This window comes from Salmo trutta, chromosome 14, assembly GCF_901001165.1.
Source record: "Salmo trutta chromosome 14, fSalTru1.1, whole genome shotgun sequence".
Taxonomy (NCBI): domain Eukaryota; kingdom Metazoa; phylum Chordata; class Actinopteri; order Salmoniformes; family Salmonidae; genus Salmo; species Salmo trutta.
Genome location: NC_042970.1, coordinates 52,743,849 through 52,765,557, shown reverse-complemented (window position 1 = coordinate 52,765,557; position 21,709 = coordinate 52,743,849). Strand labels below are relative to the sequence as shown.

Here is a 21,709-nt window from a genome sequence, read left to right as displayed (position 1 = left end):
ACCCATTCAGCATCGTTCACAGCCTCTTAAGCTTTAGCCCCACCCATCTCGTTTTGCTCATGGAGTGTTCAGAGCACACACTTGACGCTCTTGCTGATGATTTGTTTACCTCCGGATAACATAAAACAGCCTAACCAGCCCTGCTGGCAACAATTTCATTATGCTTTTTTGACGACGTTTATTGATATCGGCCATATTCAATGGGTGTTGTATACTTCAGCTTAATTAAGACATGTAGCTAGCTAGCTAGCTAGCTAGCTAGGTAAACATTGAACCTAGCTAGGTAAACAACGTGTAAGATCACACACATCACGTAACCTTAGCTAATGAGCCAGCCAGCTAACGTTAGCTAGTTAAACAACAATGAACATAGTGCCAAATCATGTCGTTACTATCCTGCATGAATCTGCTGGGACCTAACCAACCAGGTTCAATGTTAGCTAGCTAACATTAGGCTCTAACTAGCAAAGCAAACGGTTCTGGGATACGATTAATAACGTCATACATGTAATGTTAGCCAGGGAGCCAGCCAGCTAACGTTAGCTAACAGTATACTTTAGCTTGAAATGAAACCACATTCTGTCAAAATTATAAAATGTGTAATATTTGAAAATGTGGCTAGCTAGACTGTCTTTATTTATAATGTTTAAATGTTTTATTTCTACCCCTTTTTCTCCTTCAATTTCATGGTATCCAATAAGTAGTTACAGTCTTGTCTCAATCGCTGCAACTCCCGTGCGCCCTCTGAGAGCCGTGCGCCCTCTGAAACACAACCCAACCAAGCCGCACTGCTTCTTGACACCATGCCCTCTTAACCCGTAAGCCAGTCGAACTAATGTGTCAGAGGAAACACTGTACACCTTGCGACCGTGTCAGTGTGCACTGTGCCCGGCCCGCCACAGGAGTTGCTTGTGCGTGATGGGACAAGGACATCCCTCCCGGCCAAACCCTCCCCTAACCCGGACAACGCTGGGTCAATTGTGCGCCGCCCCATGGGTCTCCTGGTCGTGGCCGGCTGCGACAGAGCCTGGACTCCAACTCAGAATCTCTAGCGGCACAGCTAGCACTGCGGTGCAGTGCCTTAGACCTCCGCACCACTCGGGAGGCCAGCTAGACTATCTTACTCGTATAGATCAACATGCATGATGAACGCGTCTCCCTGTAACGGATGCCATGCCACGGTTGCCCTTGAAGATGTAATCCGGAGACAGGTGTTTTCTCCATCTCTTTAGCTGTCATACTCTAATTCCACTGATTTCAAAACTCGATCCCCCAGAAAGTGGAGAGCAACACTTATGCAGCTCCACTACACAATACATTTTAAAAAAGCCGCGTTCGACAGGATTACCAACACAGACTGACCAGCTCAAATAGACAGAAGCCCTCTATATGGCAGACCAATCCTCTCTCCTCTCTCGGGAGGTCCAGCCCACTCGTTATCTCAGCCAATAATGGCAAGTGGGTAGGTTGCTGTATTTTCTATTGCTTAACCAACAAGACTCATAATTTAACAATTGTATTCATATTTGCAGATGGCATTCAAGTTTGTTATTAAGGCACATGAAAGCTCACATGTTACACGTATTTTGATTTTTAAAAAAAACGTTTTGTGAAACGGGTCACATTTGTGTTGGCCCTCACTCGTGTCAGAAAAGTGTTATCCTGTAACGTAAGTCATTTTAGGACACATTAAAAGCTGTCACCACTCACTGGAAATGCACAAGCTTGCTGAAGGCTTCGTTGGGAAAATGTTGTCTTTCATGCGGTCTCCCGTTGAACACAACGTACTAAAAAAATAACATTTGTTGTCACATGCACTGAATACAACAGGTATTCATTCATTCATTCACCTTACAGTGAAATGCTTACTTACAAGCCCTTAATAACCAACAATAATTAAACAACATTATTAACCAATAACCAACAACAATGCAGAAAATCCCTAAAAAAGTAAGAGATGAAAATAACAAATAATTAAAGAGCAGCAGTAAATAATAATAGCGGGGATACATACAGGGGGTACCGGTACAGAGTCAATGTGTCAATGTGCGGGGGGCACCCGTGTCGAGGTAATTGAGGTAACTATGTACTTGTGGGTAGAGTTATTAAAGTGTCTATGTATAGATAATAACAGAGAGTAGCAGCAACATGGGGGGGGGGGGGGGGGGGGGCAATGCAAATAGTCTGGGTAGCCATTTGATTAGCTGTTCAGGAGTCTTATGACTTGGGGGTAAAAGCTGTTTAGAAGCCTCTTGGACCTAGACTTGGCTCTCCGGTACCGGTTGCCTTGCGGTAGCAGAGAGAACAGGGTGGTTGGAGTCTTTGACAATTTTTCGGGCCTTCTTCTGACACCGCCTGGTATAGAGGTCCTGGATGGTAGCAAGCTTAGCCCCGGTGATGTACTGGGCCGTACGCACTACCCTCCGTAGTGCCTTGTGGTCGGAGGCCAAGCAGTTGCCATACCAGGCAGTAATGCAACCCATCAGGATGCTCTCGATGGTGCAGCTGTAAAACCTTTTGAGGATCTGAGGACCCATGTCAAATCTTTTCAGTCTCCTAAGGGGGAATAGGGTTTGTCGTGCCCTCTTCACGACTGTCTTGGTGTGCTAGGATCATGTTAGTTTGTTGGTAATGTGGACGCCAAGGAACTTGAAGCTCTCAACCTGCTCCACTACAGCCCCGTCGATGAGAATTGGGGCGTGCTCGGTCCTTATTTTTCTGTAGTCCACAATCATCTCCTTTGTCTTGATCAAGTTGAGGGAGAGGTTGTTGTCCATGCACTACACAGTCAGGTTTCTGACCTCCTCCCTATAGGCTGTCTCATCGTTGTCGGTGATCAGGCCTACCACTGTTGTGTCATCAGCAAACTTAATGATGGTGTTGGAGTCGTGCCTGGCCGTGCAGTCATGAGTGAACAGGGAGTACAGGAGGGGACTGAGCACATACCCCCTGAGGGGCCCCCGTGTTGAAGATTTTGGCGGATGTGTTGTTACCTACCCTTACCACCTGGGGGGCGGCCCATCAGGAAGTCCAGGATCCAGTTGCAGAGGGAGGTGTTTAGTCCCAGGGTCTTTAGCTTAGTGATGAGCTTTGAGGGCACTATGGTGTTGAATGCTGAGCTGTAGTCAATGAATAGCATTCTCACTTAGGTGTTCCTTTTGTCCAGGTGGGAAAGGGCAGTGTGGAGAGCAATAGAGATTACATCATCTGCGGATCTGTTGGTGCGGGATGCAAATTGCAGTTGGTCTAGGGTTTCTGGGATAATGGTGTTGGTGTTACAGATGTGAGTGCTACGGGTCGGTAGTCATTTAGGCAGGTTACCTTAGTGTTCTTGGCACAGGGACTATGGTGGTCTGCTTGAAACATGTTGGTATTACAGACTCAGACACGGAGAGGTTGAAAATGTCATTGAAGACACTTGCCAGTTGGTCAGCGCATGCTCGGAGTACACGTCCTGGTAATCCGTCTGGCCCAGCGGCCTTGTGAATGTTGACCTGTTTAAAGGTCTTACTCACATCGGCTGCGGAGAGTGTGATCACACAGTCGTACGGGACAGCTGATGCTCTTGTTTCACTGGGCAGCTCTCAGCTGTGCTTCCCTTTGTAGTTTGTAATCGTTTGCAAGCCCTGCCATATCCGACAAGTGTCAGAGCCGGTGTAGTACAATTCGATCTTAGTCCTGTATTGACGCTTTGCCTGTTGGATGGTTCGTCGGAGGGCATTTCTTATAAGCTTCCTGGTTAGAGTCCCGCTCCTTGAAAGTGGCAGCTCTACCCTTTAGCTCAATGCGAATGTTGCCTGTAATCCATGGGTTCTGTTTGGGGTATGTACGTACAGTCACTGTGGGGACGACATCCTCAATGCACTTATTGATAAAGCCAGTGACTGATGTGTTGTACTCCACAATACCATCGGAAGAATCACAGTATATATTCCAGTCTGTGCTAGAAAAACAGTCCTGTAGTTTAGCATCTGCTTCTTCTGACCACTTTTTTTATAGACCAAGTCACTGGTACTTCCTGCTTCAATTTTTGCTTGTAAGCAGGAATCAGGAGGATAGAGTTATGGTCAGATTTGCCAAATGGAGGGAGAGGGAGAGCTTGTACGCGTCTCTGTGTGTGGAGAAAAGGTGATAAGAATATGCACTGCCCAATATTGACCTCCCTGTTTTCTCAGAATTCAATCAGCTTTATACCGCATTTCACCTCTGAAAGTTATATATAGAATAATGTACAGTTTTGGTTTTGTTTGGTCATTTCTTTCACTCTTTCAATATTATACATTGAAAGAGTGAATGTCCAGTTCAACACATTATTTCAGTCACTACAATATTACTGTTATAGTATAAAGTACAACATCACCATTTTGTAAAATATTCAATACAATCACTGTAAATTAATCTCTGTTCTCTTTGTAGATAATGTATCCCAGATATCACATTCGTCAGTGAGCATTCGTATCCTGGATGTGAATGATAACCCACCTGAACTGGCCACACCCTACGAGGCATCTATCTGTGAGGATGCCAAGCCGGGTCAGGTAAGGGCAAATTCTAAAGTAATGCATTAATACATTAATATGTATTTATTGTGCTGGTTGTGTGAATGAAGTTGCTGGTATTTCATAAATTCATCATAATAATTATTTTCAGTAGATTATCAAAAATATTACCATGAGTCAACCACAACTGAGTTCAACAGCAATAAGGGGCTAAGAAAACAAATCCCGTTGGGAAACTGACTTAAATGGCAATATTTTGGATACATTTTGAATTTCTAAGGTGTACATACAGAAATGTAATTCAATGTCATGATTTACCAACGCACCCTAGGGTTTTCAATATCACAGTTGTGTGGAACAGCCCATGATTGCATTGTGCTCTATCTAGTTTTGTTTTAAGAACTATCCAGCACCAGCAATCCAACTCCTCTACTTCATTTAAACTATCTCTGATGCATCAAATCGGAGATGTTGTTTCCAAAGCTGTGTTTAAAACATAAGTTGTTTGCTATATACTAGTAGACCTTTGTATGCTTGCTGGTCGGAGGCAATGTCGGGAAATCAATTTGTGTTGGTTGTAGAGCACAGCCCATCATTCTTCCTCTTTGTCAGAATTGTTTCATTATCGCCTAGATTCTCGTTTGGACCTTTTTCAATTGGACAGCATGATCTATTTGACACTTTGTTCCAAAGGCAATTTATAAACTCTGTTTTTGGCACACAAGCAGCTTACCAAACTAGGCTTACGCCAATACTTGAGTTATTGGTTATAAAAGGAAGATGTATGTATGTGCTCTTTGCAATTGTGCTTTCTTGACTGAAGATGTAAAGCTGGGATTGAATCAGTATATAATAAGCCATTTAGCAGACACTTTTATCCAAAGTGACTTACAGTGAGTGTGTACTTTTTCCATTTGGTGGCCCCAGCATAAATATACAAGTATCAGTCTTCAATATAGTGTCAAAAAAATACAAATTGAGTTAGCCCCTTTGGAGGATGGATTGTATGCTATTTTAATTTGTTGACATCATGCATTTGCATGCGATTTTATACCCTTCATCTGTTGTATTTATAAACAACAACAAAAAATGCCAGCTGTTTTGATATTTACTACATAATATTCAACAGCCGATTTAGTGGAGAGATTACACAATATCATTGAAGTTGGACAGAAATGAATGCATAATCCAAAGGTCATGAACTTGGAACAGTTGGTGGCATAAGAATAATACATGTGTGGCTGTATGCATAGTGCAGAAGAAAGAGAATAGACAGAATAACCCTGATTCTCAACTACCATTAAAAATGGACGGGGTCATTAAGGTATTTTATTTCCATTCACGGTCAACAAGCCACTGGCTCAGTTGGAGCCAATTACACTGAGCGGAGCAAAGGAATAATTAAAAGACTGGGGATGCATCCCAAATGGCATTTTACTCCCTATGTAGTATAGTGCTCTACTTTTGACCAGGGCCCTATTGGCCCTAGTCAAAGGTAGTGCACTATATAAGGAGTAGGTTGACATCTGGGATGCACAGTGATTTTAAGCGAGGCCTCCAAGCTGGAAGCCACATTTACATGTGTAATGAGGCTTAGGCCTCCCCTCCTCTTGATCTGCAGACTCTTAACTGCTCATCACCCTCTGTGTTTGCCACCTCTCCCAATAACATTGTCTGGTCTGATCTCTCGCCACCTCGCTCCTTCCTCGCTCCCTCCTCCATCTGCAAGCCAACATTAACCTTCAACACATAATCATAGGGAGACCATTAGTCTTATTGTTGAGATTTTCCCCTACAGGGTTCTTTCACAGGTCCATTTAGATTTCAGACGTGCAGCTCAAAGATGTTCAGCTCACGGGCACATTGGCATTTGGAAATCTTTTTCAAATAACGTAGATAGGACCATATTTTCCCATTTTAATTTATCCACTGACGTCTATCCATTGATGGGTCAGGACAAATGGTCAGTTTGTTGACAGGTAAGCGATAGAAATAAAATGTAATGGGCTTCTGTTTTTGTTGAAGGCACAATCAAATCAAATCAAATCGTATTTGTCACATGCGCCGAATACAACAGGTGTAGACCATACAGTGAAATGCTTAGTTACAAGCCCTTATCCAACAATACAGTTAAAAAAATGAATACGTGTTAAGTAAAAAATCTAAAATAAAAGTAATAAATAATTAAAGAGCAGCAGAAAAATAACAATAGCGAGGCTATATACAGGGGGTGCCGGTACAGAGTCAATGTGCGGGGGCAGCGGTTAGGCGAGGTAATTGAGGTAATATGTACATGTAGGTAGAGTTAAAGTGACTATGCATAGATAATAAACAGAGAGTAGCAGCAGTGTAAAAGAGGGGGGGGCAATGCAAATAGTCTGTGTAGCCATTTGATTAGCTGTTCAGGAGTCTTATGGCTTGGGGGAAGAAGCTGTTAATAAGTATTTTGGACCTAGACTTGGTGCTCCAGTACCGCTTGCTGTGTGGTAGCAGAGAGAACAGTCTATGACTAGGGTGGCTGGAGTCTTAAACAATTTTTAGGGCCTTCCTCTGACACCACATGGTATAGAGGTCCTGGATGGCAGGAAGCTTGGCCCCAGTGATGTACTGGGGCATACGCACTACCCTCTGTAGTGCCTTGATAGTTTGTTGTTGACGTGGACGGCAATGAACTTGAAGCTCTAAATCTGCTCCACTACAATCATTTCATTCAGCACTGTAAACCAGGACACTCAAAACTGTTCTCTCTTGGTCTAGCTGTCTCTTAGCTGCCTGGGACATTTCATTCCTTTTCTTCCTGCTCTGTAATGTTCCAGAAGTTCTCTCGTCTTTGACCGCAAAAAGATTGAATGGAAATGTGTTGTTTTTGGGTCAGGGGTTTCTTGTGTTCATTCTCTGCCTTGGCATAACTACTTGGAGCATTCTGCCCTCTATGGGGCCGATTCCGACCCGAGTTATGTGTGCGGAAATGAAACTTAATTCCCTTTTTATGCACTTTTCTCTATGCGTATTCTGACCTTGAACTTAAGCATGAGAATAACATGCTATTCACCCGTAACTCTTTTGGGGTGGAGATCAAAGAAATGTAGGTGTGGAGGAGGTGTGTCTACAGATACGCCATATTCTGACCTTGACTTACTTCCCTCATGATTCCACCAGCCTAGTGCTCGTGAAAAGGTGGAATAAGTAATGCGCCACTTGGGTTTGAAAACCGGTCAAGGTGTGGAGAAATACTAGATGAAAAATGAGACGAACAACTTCTACATTTAAAGGTTTAATAGACATACATACAGTGCCTTCAAAAGTATTCACACCCCTTGCCTTTTTCCACATTTTGTTGTGTTACATCCTGAATTAAAAATATATTATATTGACATTTTGTGTCACTGGCCTACACACAATACCCCATTAATGGAATAATGTTTTTATACATTTTTACAAATAATAGTGTGTAACATTATATTTTTTTTTACCTTCATTTAACTAGGCAAGTCAGTTAAGAACAAATTGTTATTTACAATGACGGGTTAACTGTCTTGTTCAGGGGCAGAACGACAGATTTTTACCTTGTCAGCTCGGGGATTCAATCCTGCAACCTTTCGGTTACTGGCCCAAAACTCTAACCACTAGGCTACCTGCTGCCCCAAAATGACTACCTGATCCCTGTACCCCACACATAGAGTGATCTGTACGGTCCCTCAGTCGAGCATGGAATTTCAAACACAGATTCAACCACAAAGACCAGGAAGGTTTTCCAATTCCTCACAAAGAAGGGCACCTATTGGTAGATGGGTTAAAATTAAAAAAGCAGACATTGACTATCCGTTTGAGCATGGTGAAGTTATTAATTACACTTTGGATGGAAACAACTCAGGGATTTCACCATGTGGCCAATGGTGACTTTCAGAGAAAACTGAGGATGGCTCAACAACATTTTAGTTACTCCACAGTACAAACCTAAATGACAGTGAAAAGAAGGAAATCTGTACAGAATACAAATATTCATCCTGTTTGCAATAAGGCACTAAAGTAAAACTGCAATAAATGTGGCAAAGAAATTAACTTCATCTCCTGAAAATAAAGTGTTATGTTAGGGGCAAATCCAACGCAACATATCACTGGGTAGCACTTTTCATATTTTCAAGCATGGTTGTGTCTGCATCATGTTATGGGTACGCTTGTCATCGGCAAGGAAAAGGTATGTTTTTTTAGGATAAAAAGAAACGGAATAGAGCTAAGCACAGGCAAAATCCTAGAGGAAAACCTGGTTCAGTCTTCTTTCCAACAAACACTGGGAGGCAAATTCACCTTTCAGCAGGACAATAACCTAAAACACATGGCCAAATATACACTGGAGTTGCTTACCAAGACGACATTGAATGTTCCTGAATGGCTTAGTTACAGTCTTGACTTAAATCGACTTGAAAATCTATGGCAAGACTTGAAAATGAATGTCTATCAATTAATAATTTTAAACAGAATAATGTGCAAATATTGTACAATCCAGGTGTGCAAAGCTCTTAAAGACAAACCCAGAAAGACAGCTGTAATCGCTGCCAAAGGGGATTCTAAAATGTATTGCCTCAGATGTGTGAATATTTATGTAAATGAGATATTTCTGAATTTCATTTTCAATATATTAGCAAAAATGTCTAAAAACATGTTTTCACTGTCATTATGGGGTATTGTTTGTAGATGAGAAAAACAATAAATTTACTCCACTTTGAATTCAGGCTGTAACACAGCAAAATGTGGAATAAGTCAAGGGGTATGAATACTTTCTGAAGGCACTGTATGCATATGGAAAGACAGCCACATTCCTCTAAAAGGTTCTCAGCAAATCTCTCCCCCTCCAGAGGGGAGGGCAGACCTAAATACTCTTGCCTTATCTGTTCGCTGTTTCACCCGTCCATGCCTGGTGCCAAAGCAATAAATCAAGACTGAGACCTTAGGGTTGAATAGACTATACATCTGAAACATCTTAATCGCTTAAGGACACCCATGGCTGATTTTATGGCTCAAGGGCCTAGATACCAGTTACTAAGACCTGTTTTGTGGTTACCTCTGGCATTAGAGAGGGTACGTAAAGTCCAAAATCCATTAGGGAATAATCATCATAAAATAGTGTTCTTAACACAGCAAAAGTCAAAGCACAGGTGGACATCAATAAAATACATGTTTTACTATTATTCCACACTGGAGAAGGTGGCACGCACCGGTATGTCTGTGTTATCTAGTACACTGTCTATTGCAAACCAATAAAAAATTAATCAAAGAATATAAATATATTTGTTTTCAGCCACCCTTAATTTTGGATTGGATTTTGGTTTTACGCAACACACGAAGACTATTAAAGTTTTTTGCATGTGATTGTTTCTGCTTTCCTCACTTTATACTACCTTCAAATAATAGTACCTTTTTAATTATTGTACATGAACCATTTAATTTCCCCAACATTGAATGTGCCCATTTTGCACAGCCTAAAACTTTGATGCAGAGATACACTATATATATAAAAGTATGTGGACACCCTTCAAATTAGTGGATTCGGCTATTTCAGCCACACCCATTGCCAAAAGATGTATAAAATCAAGCACACAGCCGTGCAATCTCCATAGAGAACATTGTCAGTAAAATGGCATTACTGAAGAGCTCAGTGACATTCAACATGGCACCGTTATAGGATGCCAGCTTTCCAATAAGTCAGTTCGTCAAATTTCTGCCCTGCTAGAGCTGCCCCGGTCAACTGTAAATGCTGTTATTGTGAAGTGGAAACGTCTACGAGTAACAACAGCTCAGCCGCAAAGTGGTGGGCAACACAAGCTCACAGAATGGGATTGCTGAGTCCCATTCATCTTTCCTCGGTTACAACACTCACTACAACACTCCACCACTCCAAACTGCATCTGGAAGCAATGTCAGCACAAGAACTGTTTGTCGGGAACTTCATGAAATGGGCTTCCATGGCCGAGCAGCTGCACACAAGCCTAAAATCACCATGCGCAATGCCAAGCCTCGGCTGGAGTGGTGTAAAGCTTACTGGCATTGGACTCTGGAGCAGTGGAAACGCGTTCTCTGGAGTGATGAATCACGCCTTACCATCTGGGAGTCCAATGGACAAATCTGAGTTTGGCGGATGTCAGGACCACGCGACCTGCCCGAATGCATAGTGCCAACTGACCTCAACCCCATTGAACACCTTTGGGATGAATTAGAATGGCGACTGCAAGCCAGGCATAATCTCCCAACATCATTGCCCGACCTCATTAATGCTCGTGACTGAATGGAAGCAAGTCCCCGCCTTCCCAGAAGAGTGGAGGCTGTTACAGCAGCAAAGGGGGGACCAACTCCATATTAATGCCCATGATTTTGGAACACACTTTTGGTCATGTAGTGTACATTTGATAGATTAGCCTACATTCTATGAATATCTAACGTGTGGGTTTGCAGATTAATATAATTTGGTAAAATATGTTGTTCAGTAGCCGATATAGGATAAGGTCGCCTGCAAACCAGACAAACGAATGTACAAAAATGCAGCAACTCAATGGGAGCAGCGCATTGCAGGAGCACATTACAACAGGCCCTTCCCAAGCACATTGAACACTATTGAGTTGCTGTGTTTTTATGCATCATTTGTTTGGTCTGAACACGCTCTAAACTCAAACCCACAGGTATATAAACCGTGATTGTTCCCTGGTGTTCCTGAGGGACAGAAAACAGAGATGTCAGCCTGTGATCAGGCATTCCGAGGCAAAGTCTAAATGTAATGGGAATGACGGACATGGAGTGGGTCCAACACTTTTAGCTGGACTGAGCAGTGAGAATGGAGCTGCCATCTTCTGTCCGACAATTTGGAGAGCAGGATCAACCAGCCAACATCACTCCTGGTTCTCCTCAGTCACCTGTGCCCACTCTGTATTTGCTGCTGGGTCATTTCAAAGAGTGTCCGGAGATGTCGTTGGCATCTCCCAAATCTGTAACCATGTGCCTGACCCTCTTCCTTGCTGCGACGCTATGGCACACCAACCACTTCATTCATTTCCCCGACGCCCCTGCATCAAGGAGAGGTTCCACGCCAAGGCCCCAATGTGCTCGGTGCCATCGGCGGCACCCATATACTGTAGCCACCAGGGCACCCTCTGTCAACGAGCATGTGTACAGAAATCGAATGAGGCAACAAGCTGTGAATGTTCAAGTGGTCTGTGACGCAGATCAGTTGATTTAGAGAGTGTGTTCCAAATTTCCAGGGTCAGCTCTTGACTCCTTCATTTTGTGGCACTCTGGGTTATAGCGGAGAGAATGGCCACTCTGAATGGGGACTTGCTAGTCGGTGAGTAGCCTTTATTTAACCCATGTTTAAGGAGTAAGATGTATGTAATTGTGCTATTAGTTATATTAAAAGGTGTTTATCTCAACAGGCGACAAAGGCAATCCACTTTTGCCATAACTCATGATGTCCTTCCACAACCCTTCAAGCCAGGAGGGGTATAATGTGGCACACTCTCACCAGGGGTATCGTGGAGACTATCTTCAGAGTCCTAAAGAGCAGGTTCTTGCACCTTGACACTTCTGACAAGATGTGCCTGGTGTTCGTGGCATGCGCCATGTTACACAACATGGCAGTGAGGCGAGACATCCAAGCACCCTGTCCCGGTCCACAACAGCTGCAGCAAGATGAAGAGGAAGGCCATTACCTGCAGGTCACCAGGGAGATGGCAGTGCTAAGAGAGCACGCCAACAACTGGCTGATGGCTATATTGCTTAGGTACATCCCCTCAAACCAAACACTTTCCATATATGTGACCCGATTCAGGAAACTAGGCTTATGTCGCAAGTCACGACTTCACAGGAGAGCCGTTTGAACGTAAAAAAAATATATATGTTTTTATCAAAATGCGATTTTTGGCAGAAATGCCTTCTCGAACACGTGAACTTTCATGTGCCCTAAAAACATGCGTAATGGTAAATTAATAAACTAGAAAAAATAGACACTCTACAAACTATAAGCTGAATTCAATCTTTATTATTAAAAGTTTCCCTGGTTTGGGCCTTTTTAACTTGGGGCTACGGTCCTGGAGTTCCTCTATAATCTCCCCCAATCTGTGGTTAAGGTTAGCATTGAGCTCCTTCAGCACGTGGTCAATCAACACACTATCACAGCTTATTGTGAAATAGACACAACATCACTTATTCAAAATTTGTGACTGGCACAAGTCCTTTCTTCATAATGCATTTGTGTACAAATTCCAATTTGTTGTGGCTAACGTTAGCTAGGCTAGCTAGGTGTCTAACATTGGCTAGGCTAGCTAGGTGGCTTATGTTAGCTGGGTTAGCGGTTAGGTTTAGGGGTTAGGGGTTAAGATTAGGGTTTGGTAACATGCTAGCTAAGTAGTTAAAGGGGTAAGGTTAGGGTTACGGTTAGGGTAAGTGTTAGCTAACATGCTAAGTAGTTGCATAGTAGCTCAAAAATAGCAAGTCGTTGCAAGGTAGCTAATTTGCAAAAATGCTAAAGATTTCTGTGATGAGATTTGAACACGCAACCTTTGAAACCTACTGTCTTGATCTGTGATTGAATACAAAATCACTGAATCAAAAATCTAAATCAATGCACTGAATACAAAATTGTGTACTGCACACAAAAACATGTATTTCCAATAAGCAATTAGTGTCTATTTTACAATAATCTGTGATAATGGGTTGGATCAATTCCTGTTAGGGGCGTGGTCAAACGGGTGTGGAACGTCTCCTGGAGGGCCCTCTCCCCTCTGTATTGTCACCCCTATTTGCCATGTCTTTAACCAAAGCCTAAAGGAATGTGTGTCAACAGGCGTGGAAGGAAGCTAAAGTAATTCCACTACCTAAAAATAGTAAAGCAACCTTTGCTGGCTCTAACAGCCACCCAATCAGTTTGCTGCCTGTTCTTAGTAAACTGATAGAGAGAATTGTGTTTGAACATATACAATGCTCTTTTTTTAAAGAACAAGTTTACTACTGACTTTCAGCATGCATATACAGCAGGGCACTCAACTTGTACTGCAGTTACTCAGATGACTGGCTAAAAAGAAATGGATAAGAAGATGATAGCTGGAGCTGTATTTTTAGATTATCAGTTTCACCTTTCATGTTTTTGGTCATAATTTGTTATTGAAAAAACTCACTTGTTATGGCTTTAAATCACCTGCCATCGCATGGTTGGAGAATTACTTATCCATTTTTTAAACATTTTTACATTTTAGTAATTTAGCAGACGCTCTTATCCAGAGCGACTTACAGTAGTGAATGCATCCATTTTGTTCGCCATACTGGTAGAACTCAATAGAACTCCGAGAGTATTCTTCAATGAAATTTTTTCTAACATCAGTAATGTACAGTGCGGTATCCCTCAGGGCAGTTGCCTTGATATGCCACCTGTCTTACAAGAAGCCCAAACTACTATATATGCTGATGATTGCACACTCTACACATCAGCACCTACAGCCAGTGATATCACTGAGACTCTTAGCAAGGAGTTACAGTCAGTGTCAGAATGGGTAATTAACAATATAATGATCTTAAATACATCTAAAACAAAAGCATTGTATTTGGTTCAAAACATTCTCTTGGACCAAAACCTCAACTGGAGTTGTGCATAAAGGGTGACCATTGAACAAATTGAAGAAGTTGAATTTCCAGGACATTGCTAAGTAGTTGCAAAGTATGCTAAGTAGTTGCTAAGTCAGTTATCATGGTCAAGTCATATTGACAAAGTTGTTGTGAAGATGGGAAAAGGTATGTCTGTTTATAAAAAGCTGTTCTGGGTTTTTTCAGGCTCTGATCTTATCCCATCTTGATTACTGTCCTGTAATATGGTCAGGTGCAGCAAATAAATACCTATCAAAGCTGCAGCTGGCTCAAAACAAAGCATCACGCCTTGTCCTTAACTGCACACACAGATCTAACATCAACAACATGAATGATAGTCTTTCATAGTTAAGGAGAAATTGACTACTTCTCTTCTAGTCTTTAAAAAAACTTGTGTGTTGAAAATGCCTAACCACTTGTATAATCTATTAGCGTACACTTCAAACAGACGTACATACCCCCATCAGACACGTGTTTCTTCAGGTAACCAAACCAAAAACAGATTTAATGCGTCGCTCAGTTATATTTATAGAGCCATGTCATCATGGAATGCTCTGACACAAGAGGTTAACAGGCAAATAGCAAGCTTAAAAAAACAGATAAAAAACAGATAAAAAACATTGTATCACAGCGCCTCTCCTCTTTCTTAAGATCTACTTTAACTGTAGGCTACTGTATATAACAATAAGAATATGGATATATGATGAGTGTGTAATTTGTGTTGTCTCTTGGTGTCTTTCCTATATATAACTCTTAATTTATTTTATTTAATGTAATATATTATGTTGTTCTTGTCTATAACTGTTCTGTACTTTGTCATGCATTTATATGTTTTATGTGGTCCCAAGGAATAGTAGCTGCTACATGTGCAGTAGCTAATGGGTATCCTCATGAACTAAACTAAACTCTTCCATCCACTGCTCCTCCAACCGCAATAGAGGACGGTACACTGGGTCATCTGGACCTGGGGGTGGATTGGCACTGGCACATGTCTTTCTTCCTCTGTTCAACCCTCAACTGGAGTAAAGCTACAAAGTAGGCCTACCGCCCTCTCTCGGGGGAACAGCAGGTGTCTCCTGGTCTGAGGAGATGAAAGTAGGAGGGAAAGTCTCAGTTTTACCTATACTGTAGGATGCCATCTGCAGTCTCTAATTATACATTTCTTAATTTCTTTCAACAGTGTCATGGAATTGCTGTCCTTACCGACTTGTGCTTCTGCAATCCCGGCTACAGCATCTGATAGGTGGTCACCCTCCGACATCCCTGCCTGCACTGTGGGATAAACAAACTGCTTTTATCTGAGACAGATGTCTCCCATTACATATTATTTCCCAATTAATAAAAAATATGGTATGTCTACAATTTGTCTTTTGTCAATTCTTATCATTGTAGGCTAATCAATACTGTATGTATTTACCTTGATCAGTATCCACACCATCACCCTATCCGTGGGTGTCAGTGGTGGAGAGGGTCGATCCAATCAGCTCCTCCCAAGGAGTGAGGTGGAGCTCCGTGCTTGGCCCTCCACTGGCCCTCCACTGGTCCAACTTCTCCTCGCTGGAGAAGTTGGCTTTAAGTGTCTTTTTTTTGTCTCTTCCATTGTGGTTCTAGACTACTGGTCATACTGATAACCTTAAATAGCACAGTATTCCATCTAGTTGAAACAATTGTTTACAAGCCGGGTGATAGCCCTTCATCTACCATGATGATAACCCCACTGAAATGGGCAAGCTGCAGCTGTGAATTGAATTTTACTTGTGCACATGTAATCCCTGAAATTGAGTCCAGCTGCCCCACCACCTGCACAAGTAAAAAATTGGCTATATTAGGCTTTGTGCACTCATAGTTTCAAATATGCAAATTAAATTAGCTTACGGTCAATCACTTTCCAGGTTCTAAATGTCAACTTAAATTTAATTCTATTGACAGCCAAAGAAAGATATTACAATTTTAATCTGGGGGTAGCCTGCTTTTAGCCCACATAATGTTTCAATAACAGATTTGTATTCTTATTTCATGGTGGCAGTGTCCTGTATGTTAAGGCATTGACTTTCAAAATAAAAGTAGTGAGGAGCTGGAGCTGGTTTGTTTAATGAGGAAATTTTGTCTGTGTGGGAACTCCATGATAAAATTGCAGCGGCCAACAGAAGATCAACATGGGGTGTGGTTTGGTTTTCTTGCCTAGAATATACATTTTCAGAGTGCGGAAGGAAGACACACCCAACTAGCTTGTCACACACATGAATATGTCTGATAATAACAGAGCGCGTAGAAAAGGACAGTGGCTTGTATTTCTTCATGGACATCAAGGTAAGCCAGGTTTGGTGAACTATTTTACCAATACATTTTTTTATGATAAAATAATTTATCTTTTGTCTCTCTGAGTTTTCATAATTTTACTTAAATTCGCAAGTGGCTGAATCTCACCGGAAAAATCATCAAAGCAAGGGAAACAGCTTCCCTCTGTCTCAGTATGTGTAGCCCATATATCTCGTGACCAAAAGAGTATGACATGTTGCCGCCGTAGCATTTGATTGATTGATGCCAGCAAGCGTTTGGCCACCCTTGATAAAAAAATAATAATAATAATTAGCCAATCAGCATTGAGCTGAGCTCAATTGTGGATTGTCCTGGCGCAGCAAAACTCCCCCCAAGGTAGGCCAGTTTGGATTTGGCTTCACACAAATCAAATCACATCCAAAGCAAAATGTTATTGTCAGAAAAACATGTCTGTTTCTGGTCTGCTTGTGTTGTCCTGCAGTAGCTAGCTTTCTAAATCAGCCCTTTTCTAAGCCATGGATGGAGATGGGTATTTGGACTTAATTCTCTACAGGACAAGGATTATGACGCCGATTCTGATCTAACCAAAAAATGCATATATTGTGCCACTAGCCTGAGATGATTGAAGTTCAATATGAAGCCTAGATGTAGCCTAGTAAGCTCACGTTAACTAGCTAGCTAACTTTGCTAGTTCATTGTTGCCTATGTAAAGAAGTTAGGCTAGCAAGCATTTTAGCTAGGTAAGCTATGACAACAAAAAGCATACTGTATGACAGAGCCATAGACCGTTTTGCCTACATGAAAGAGAGGAGGCTGGCATTGGCTTTCAACTAATAATTACTTGCACGGATGCACGCACAAACACAGAGAAATCAGTACCCTGGGTAGCCACATGATATTTAGGAACATTGATTGGACTATGTTGTTTTTGGTGTCTTTAAGTTTGTATTCACTGTACTAAACTAAGTATACATAGCCTAGTTGATTTTATGATGTTTAGATGTTTATGTTGAGATGTTGCTGGAATAGCGGAGGCAGTGCTCCTGTTGTCTTTGTGCTGACTTGCGGTAACTCTGTGGTTCTAAATCAGCTTTTTTTTACTTACTTCCCCAGTGATTTAACCCATGCACCGCTGCTGAAAAAGGAATAGATTTCCTAAGTCTGAATCGGGTGCTATGTTTTTTTTCCCCCCATTTTGTTACACTTCACTTCTGAACATTTTTACAATACCTGCAAATGTCTCTTAGCCTGTCTGACCTAGGGGGCAGTATTTTCACAGCCAGATGAAAAACGTACCCAATTTAAACAGGTTAATACTCTGGCCCAGAAACTAGAATATGCATATTATTAGAAGATTTGGATAGAAAACACTCTGACGTTTCTAAAACTGTTTGAATGGTGTCTGTGAGTATAACATAACTCATATGGCAGGCAAAAACCTGAGAAAAATCCAAGCAGGAAGTGGAAAGTCTGAGAATTGTAGTTCTTCTTTTGATTCTCTATCAAAACTACAGTGTCAGTGGGGGATGTTGCACTTCTTAAGGCTTCCATTGGCTGTCAACAGCCTTCAGAAAGTGGTTTGAGCATTCTCCTGTCACTGGGCAGATAATAGGAGCTCATTCACTGAGTGGACTGCCTGGCAACAAAGGGATTGGATATGCTCAGTCACGCGAGCGTGCCGTTCCTTCTTTTTCTTCTTGAATGAATATGCTATTGTCCGGTTGGAATATTATCGCAATTTTACGTTAAAAATACCATAAAGATTGATTTTAAACAGCGTTTGACATGCTTCTAAGTACGGTAATGGAACATTTTGACTTTTCGTCTCTGGTTCCGCGCTCGCGTGTTATGCCTTTGGATAAGTGATCTGTACGCACGAACAAAACGGAGGTATTTGTACATAAATAGGGATTATTTCAAACAAAAACAACATTTCTTGTGGAAGTAGCAGTCCTGGGAGTGCATTCTGACGAAGATCAGCAAAGGTAAGAGAATATTTCTAACACTAATTCTGAGTTTAGGTTGACCCGAACTTGGCGGGTGTCTGAATAGCTCGCTGTGATGGCTGAGCTATGTATTCAGAATACTGAAAAATGTGCTTTCTCCCGAAAGCTATTTTAAATCTGACAAAGCGGTTGCATCCAGGAGTAGTCTATCTATAATTCTTAAATAATTGTTATATACTTTGTCAACGTTTATGATGAGTATTTCTGTAAATTGATGTGCACATTCACCAGACGTTTTGGTGGGAATACATTTTCTGAACATCACTCACCAATGTAAAATGCTGTTTTTGGATATAAATATGAACTTTATTGAACAAAACATACATGTATTGTGTAACATAATGTCCTAGGACTGTCAACTGATGAAGATCGTCAAAGGTTAGTGCTTCATTTAGCTGTGTTTAGGGTTTTATTGACACGTCCTTGCTTGGAAAATGGCTGTGTGGTTATTTTTGTCTATGTACTCTCCAAACATAATCTAATGTTTTGCTTTCGCTGTAAAGCCTTTTTGGAAATCGGACAATGTGGTTACATCAAGGAGAAGTGTATCTTTAAAATGGTGTAAAATAGTTGTATGTTTGAGAAAGTTGAATTATGACATTTTGTTGTTTTTGAGTTTGCCGCCCTGATATTTCACTGGCTGTGTCCCACGTAGTTCATAGAAGTTAAATGCCATGTTCCTTTCACTCTTAGTCATGCTTGGGAGCATGAATCAATACATCAACCCATTCATGGATTACCAGAATGACATACTGTACATTTACAGTATATTGCTGTGAAGAAATTGCTTTTTCTAAGAGGAAAGAAACTTTGAACACTTTCATGTTTTGGCTAAAATCAGCTGTACACCAAATGCTAAAAGATAGTTCTGCCAAAAAACATACTTTAAAGTGAGAAATCAATCCTGGAGATGTTTTTTAAAGGGCAATGTATGACCCACTCATAGTTTCCTGAAAAAATAGACCCAATTAAAACAAGGCCTTACAGTATCTTAATCCTCCTTAAGGAACCCTCTCTGCACTGGGTATTACAGTATTACCATTGGGTCATGATATTTACTTGCATATAAAGCTCATGCCTAGTGGCAGTGATGCACAGGTTTCCCAGAAACCTGTTATTTATTCAAAAAATTAGGCAGCCAAAGGCAGAGCCTGGAGGTACGGGAAGGCAGCGGTTGTTTGCGTGTTAAATTAGCTTGAATTTTGTTACCGTTCCCGAGAACACTATTTATCAGCTGGATAAGTTGGATAGAGCACAGCCTCTCAGAAGTGAGCATAATTGCCTAAATGTTTCTTACAGCTGGAGTACTAGCTAAACATTTGATATCTGCACTTTGGCCATGATTTTGTCTGCTCTGCCTTCAGTACATGCATTTACTTTATGGCCTCTAAAAAATGTGTAAGGCCAATGACTGTATTTATTTTCCCCCAATAGTTCCTGGAATACCTGTTTGCAATGTTTCCACTTCTGCTAACTTTGTAGGGTATTCTCGATAGTCATTTTCTAGATAGTCATCATTCGACTTTATTTTCCTCTCTATACTAGACATGCAGGTTTACCATGGCATAACAAAACATGCACTGCCATCCTATATGGTGTCTACACAGTCCAACACAGTGGACACTTAATTTGCTCGAAATATCCCCTTTAAGCCTATCAACACACACACCACCATATTTCCACTTTCAGCCCAGGAACTCTGTCATCCCAGCATCTGTCAGCTCAGTATGGCTCAGTATGGCCCACGCAACCTCATTAGGGGCTTTTCATTAAGTGTGTATATGGCATGCCTATCACCAATGCCTTGTCAGCGTGTGAGTTTTGTGACTCAAGTTTGGTGGCACCGCAGTGAAAATTTGAGGAGCTGGCAACATGGCATATTTGTTTGTGTTTAAAGGCAAGATAAATCAGGCGAAGAAAATGGCTGAGATGTAAATAAAGGACTTAGGGTTCTGTCCCAAATGGTACCCCCTGTAGTGCACTACTTTTTACCAGCCCCCATGGGCAAAAGTAGTACACAATGCAGGGAATAGTGTCATTTGGGACGTAACTTTAGGCGACAGAGGATAAGCAGCTTTAGCTCGGGAGCACAGTTCATGCCAGTTGTGTGACACAGGCACACATTGTGGCAAATAGCTTTTCTGCTATTTATTTCTGGGTGTTTATGTCTCTCCTTTAGGTCACTATGAAGTGACTCGTTCAACTGTATGGCTTTCTGAATACAGTAAGGGGTTGAAGAAACATATTGATGACACGTAGGCTACTTAAAACTGTTGTCGCTTACCGTATTAGAATCTCCATTAGCTGTTCCTTATGCGGCAGCTTCTTCTGAATTTACATATTTGAAGGCTCATCTTGGATCGCCCAAGAGAGAGAGAGAGAGAGAGACCAATAGCAAAGCTCAAAAAGCCCAAGTGTCAGAAAGAAAATATACATCTAAACAGTGTCTGAAGGTAAACCTTTACGCACTGTTGTGACCCAATTCCTCAACCTAAACCGTTTCCTGGGTGAGATGACACCATGCCCCTCATTTTTCATAGCATGTTGTACTGATCTTACAAACTTTCTTGGATCAGAAAAAAAAGCCTCAAGATTAACTTTTTTCCCCTTGGTCTCATTCAGGAACCTTGTCAGTTCTCTCAACGTGTACTTAGACCTCTCTGCTTGACTGGCTGTCAGCTCCGGGCCCATTGAAGAGGAGTCTGAAAAAAATAACTCCTCTTCCTCAGACTCACTTTCCTCCTGTTTAGTTCTCCAAACATCTACTAGGTTGAAATGATTAATGATGTCCCTTAACACTCACACTGACACTGAATCAGGCTCTTCCCCATTTCTGTCTTTTGTAAAATCCATTGTACAGTTCCAGTCCCCTCTGACCACCAGCGTCTCCTCAGGCGCTACCTGTGAGAGTTCCTGTCTAAGACTCCCAAATAGAACCCCTCTTTCCCTCCCTGTATTAGGCGCATACACATTTATAAAGACAAAACCCATGTTGTTAATTTCTGCTTTAACAACAAGCAGCCTACCCCTACACACCTCCTTTGAGGAGCAAATTCTTACAGACAGACCCGGTGCAAAAAGGACTGCCACCCCTGCACTAAGATTCGTCTCATGGCTCAACACACTTGCCCCTTTCCACCAGAGCCCCCAATCGACTTCATTCAACACATCACTGTGTGTCTCCTGCAGAAACAACACCTGTACTTTTTTTTGTTTTACATATTCACCCAACACACTCCTCTTTCCCGCATCTCTGGCGCCATTTATATTGAGCGAGCCTACCCGAAGTGTCTCCATTAG

General features: G+C 41.7%; 1 protein-coding gene across 2 annotated transcripts in view; it reads left to right on the top strand.

Moving 5' to 3' along the window:
* LOC115208368 (cadherin-22-like) overlaps positions 1-21,709 on the top strand; it is a 126,995-nt gene that overhangs the window by 81,807 nt on the left and 23,479 nt on the right. For both annotated transcript variants that reach the window (XM_029776374.1, XM_029776373.1), the window contains one exon: positions 4,417-4,538. In XM_029776374.1, coding sequence (XP_029632234.1) covers positions 4,417-4,538 — 122 coding nt within the window. The remainder of the gene's footprint in view (positions 1-4,416; positions 4,539-21,709) is intronic.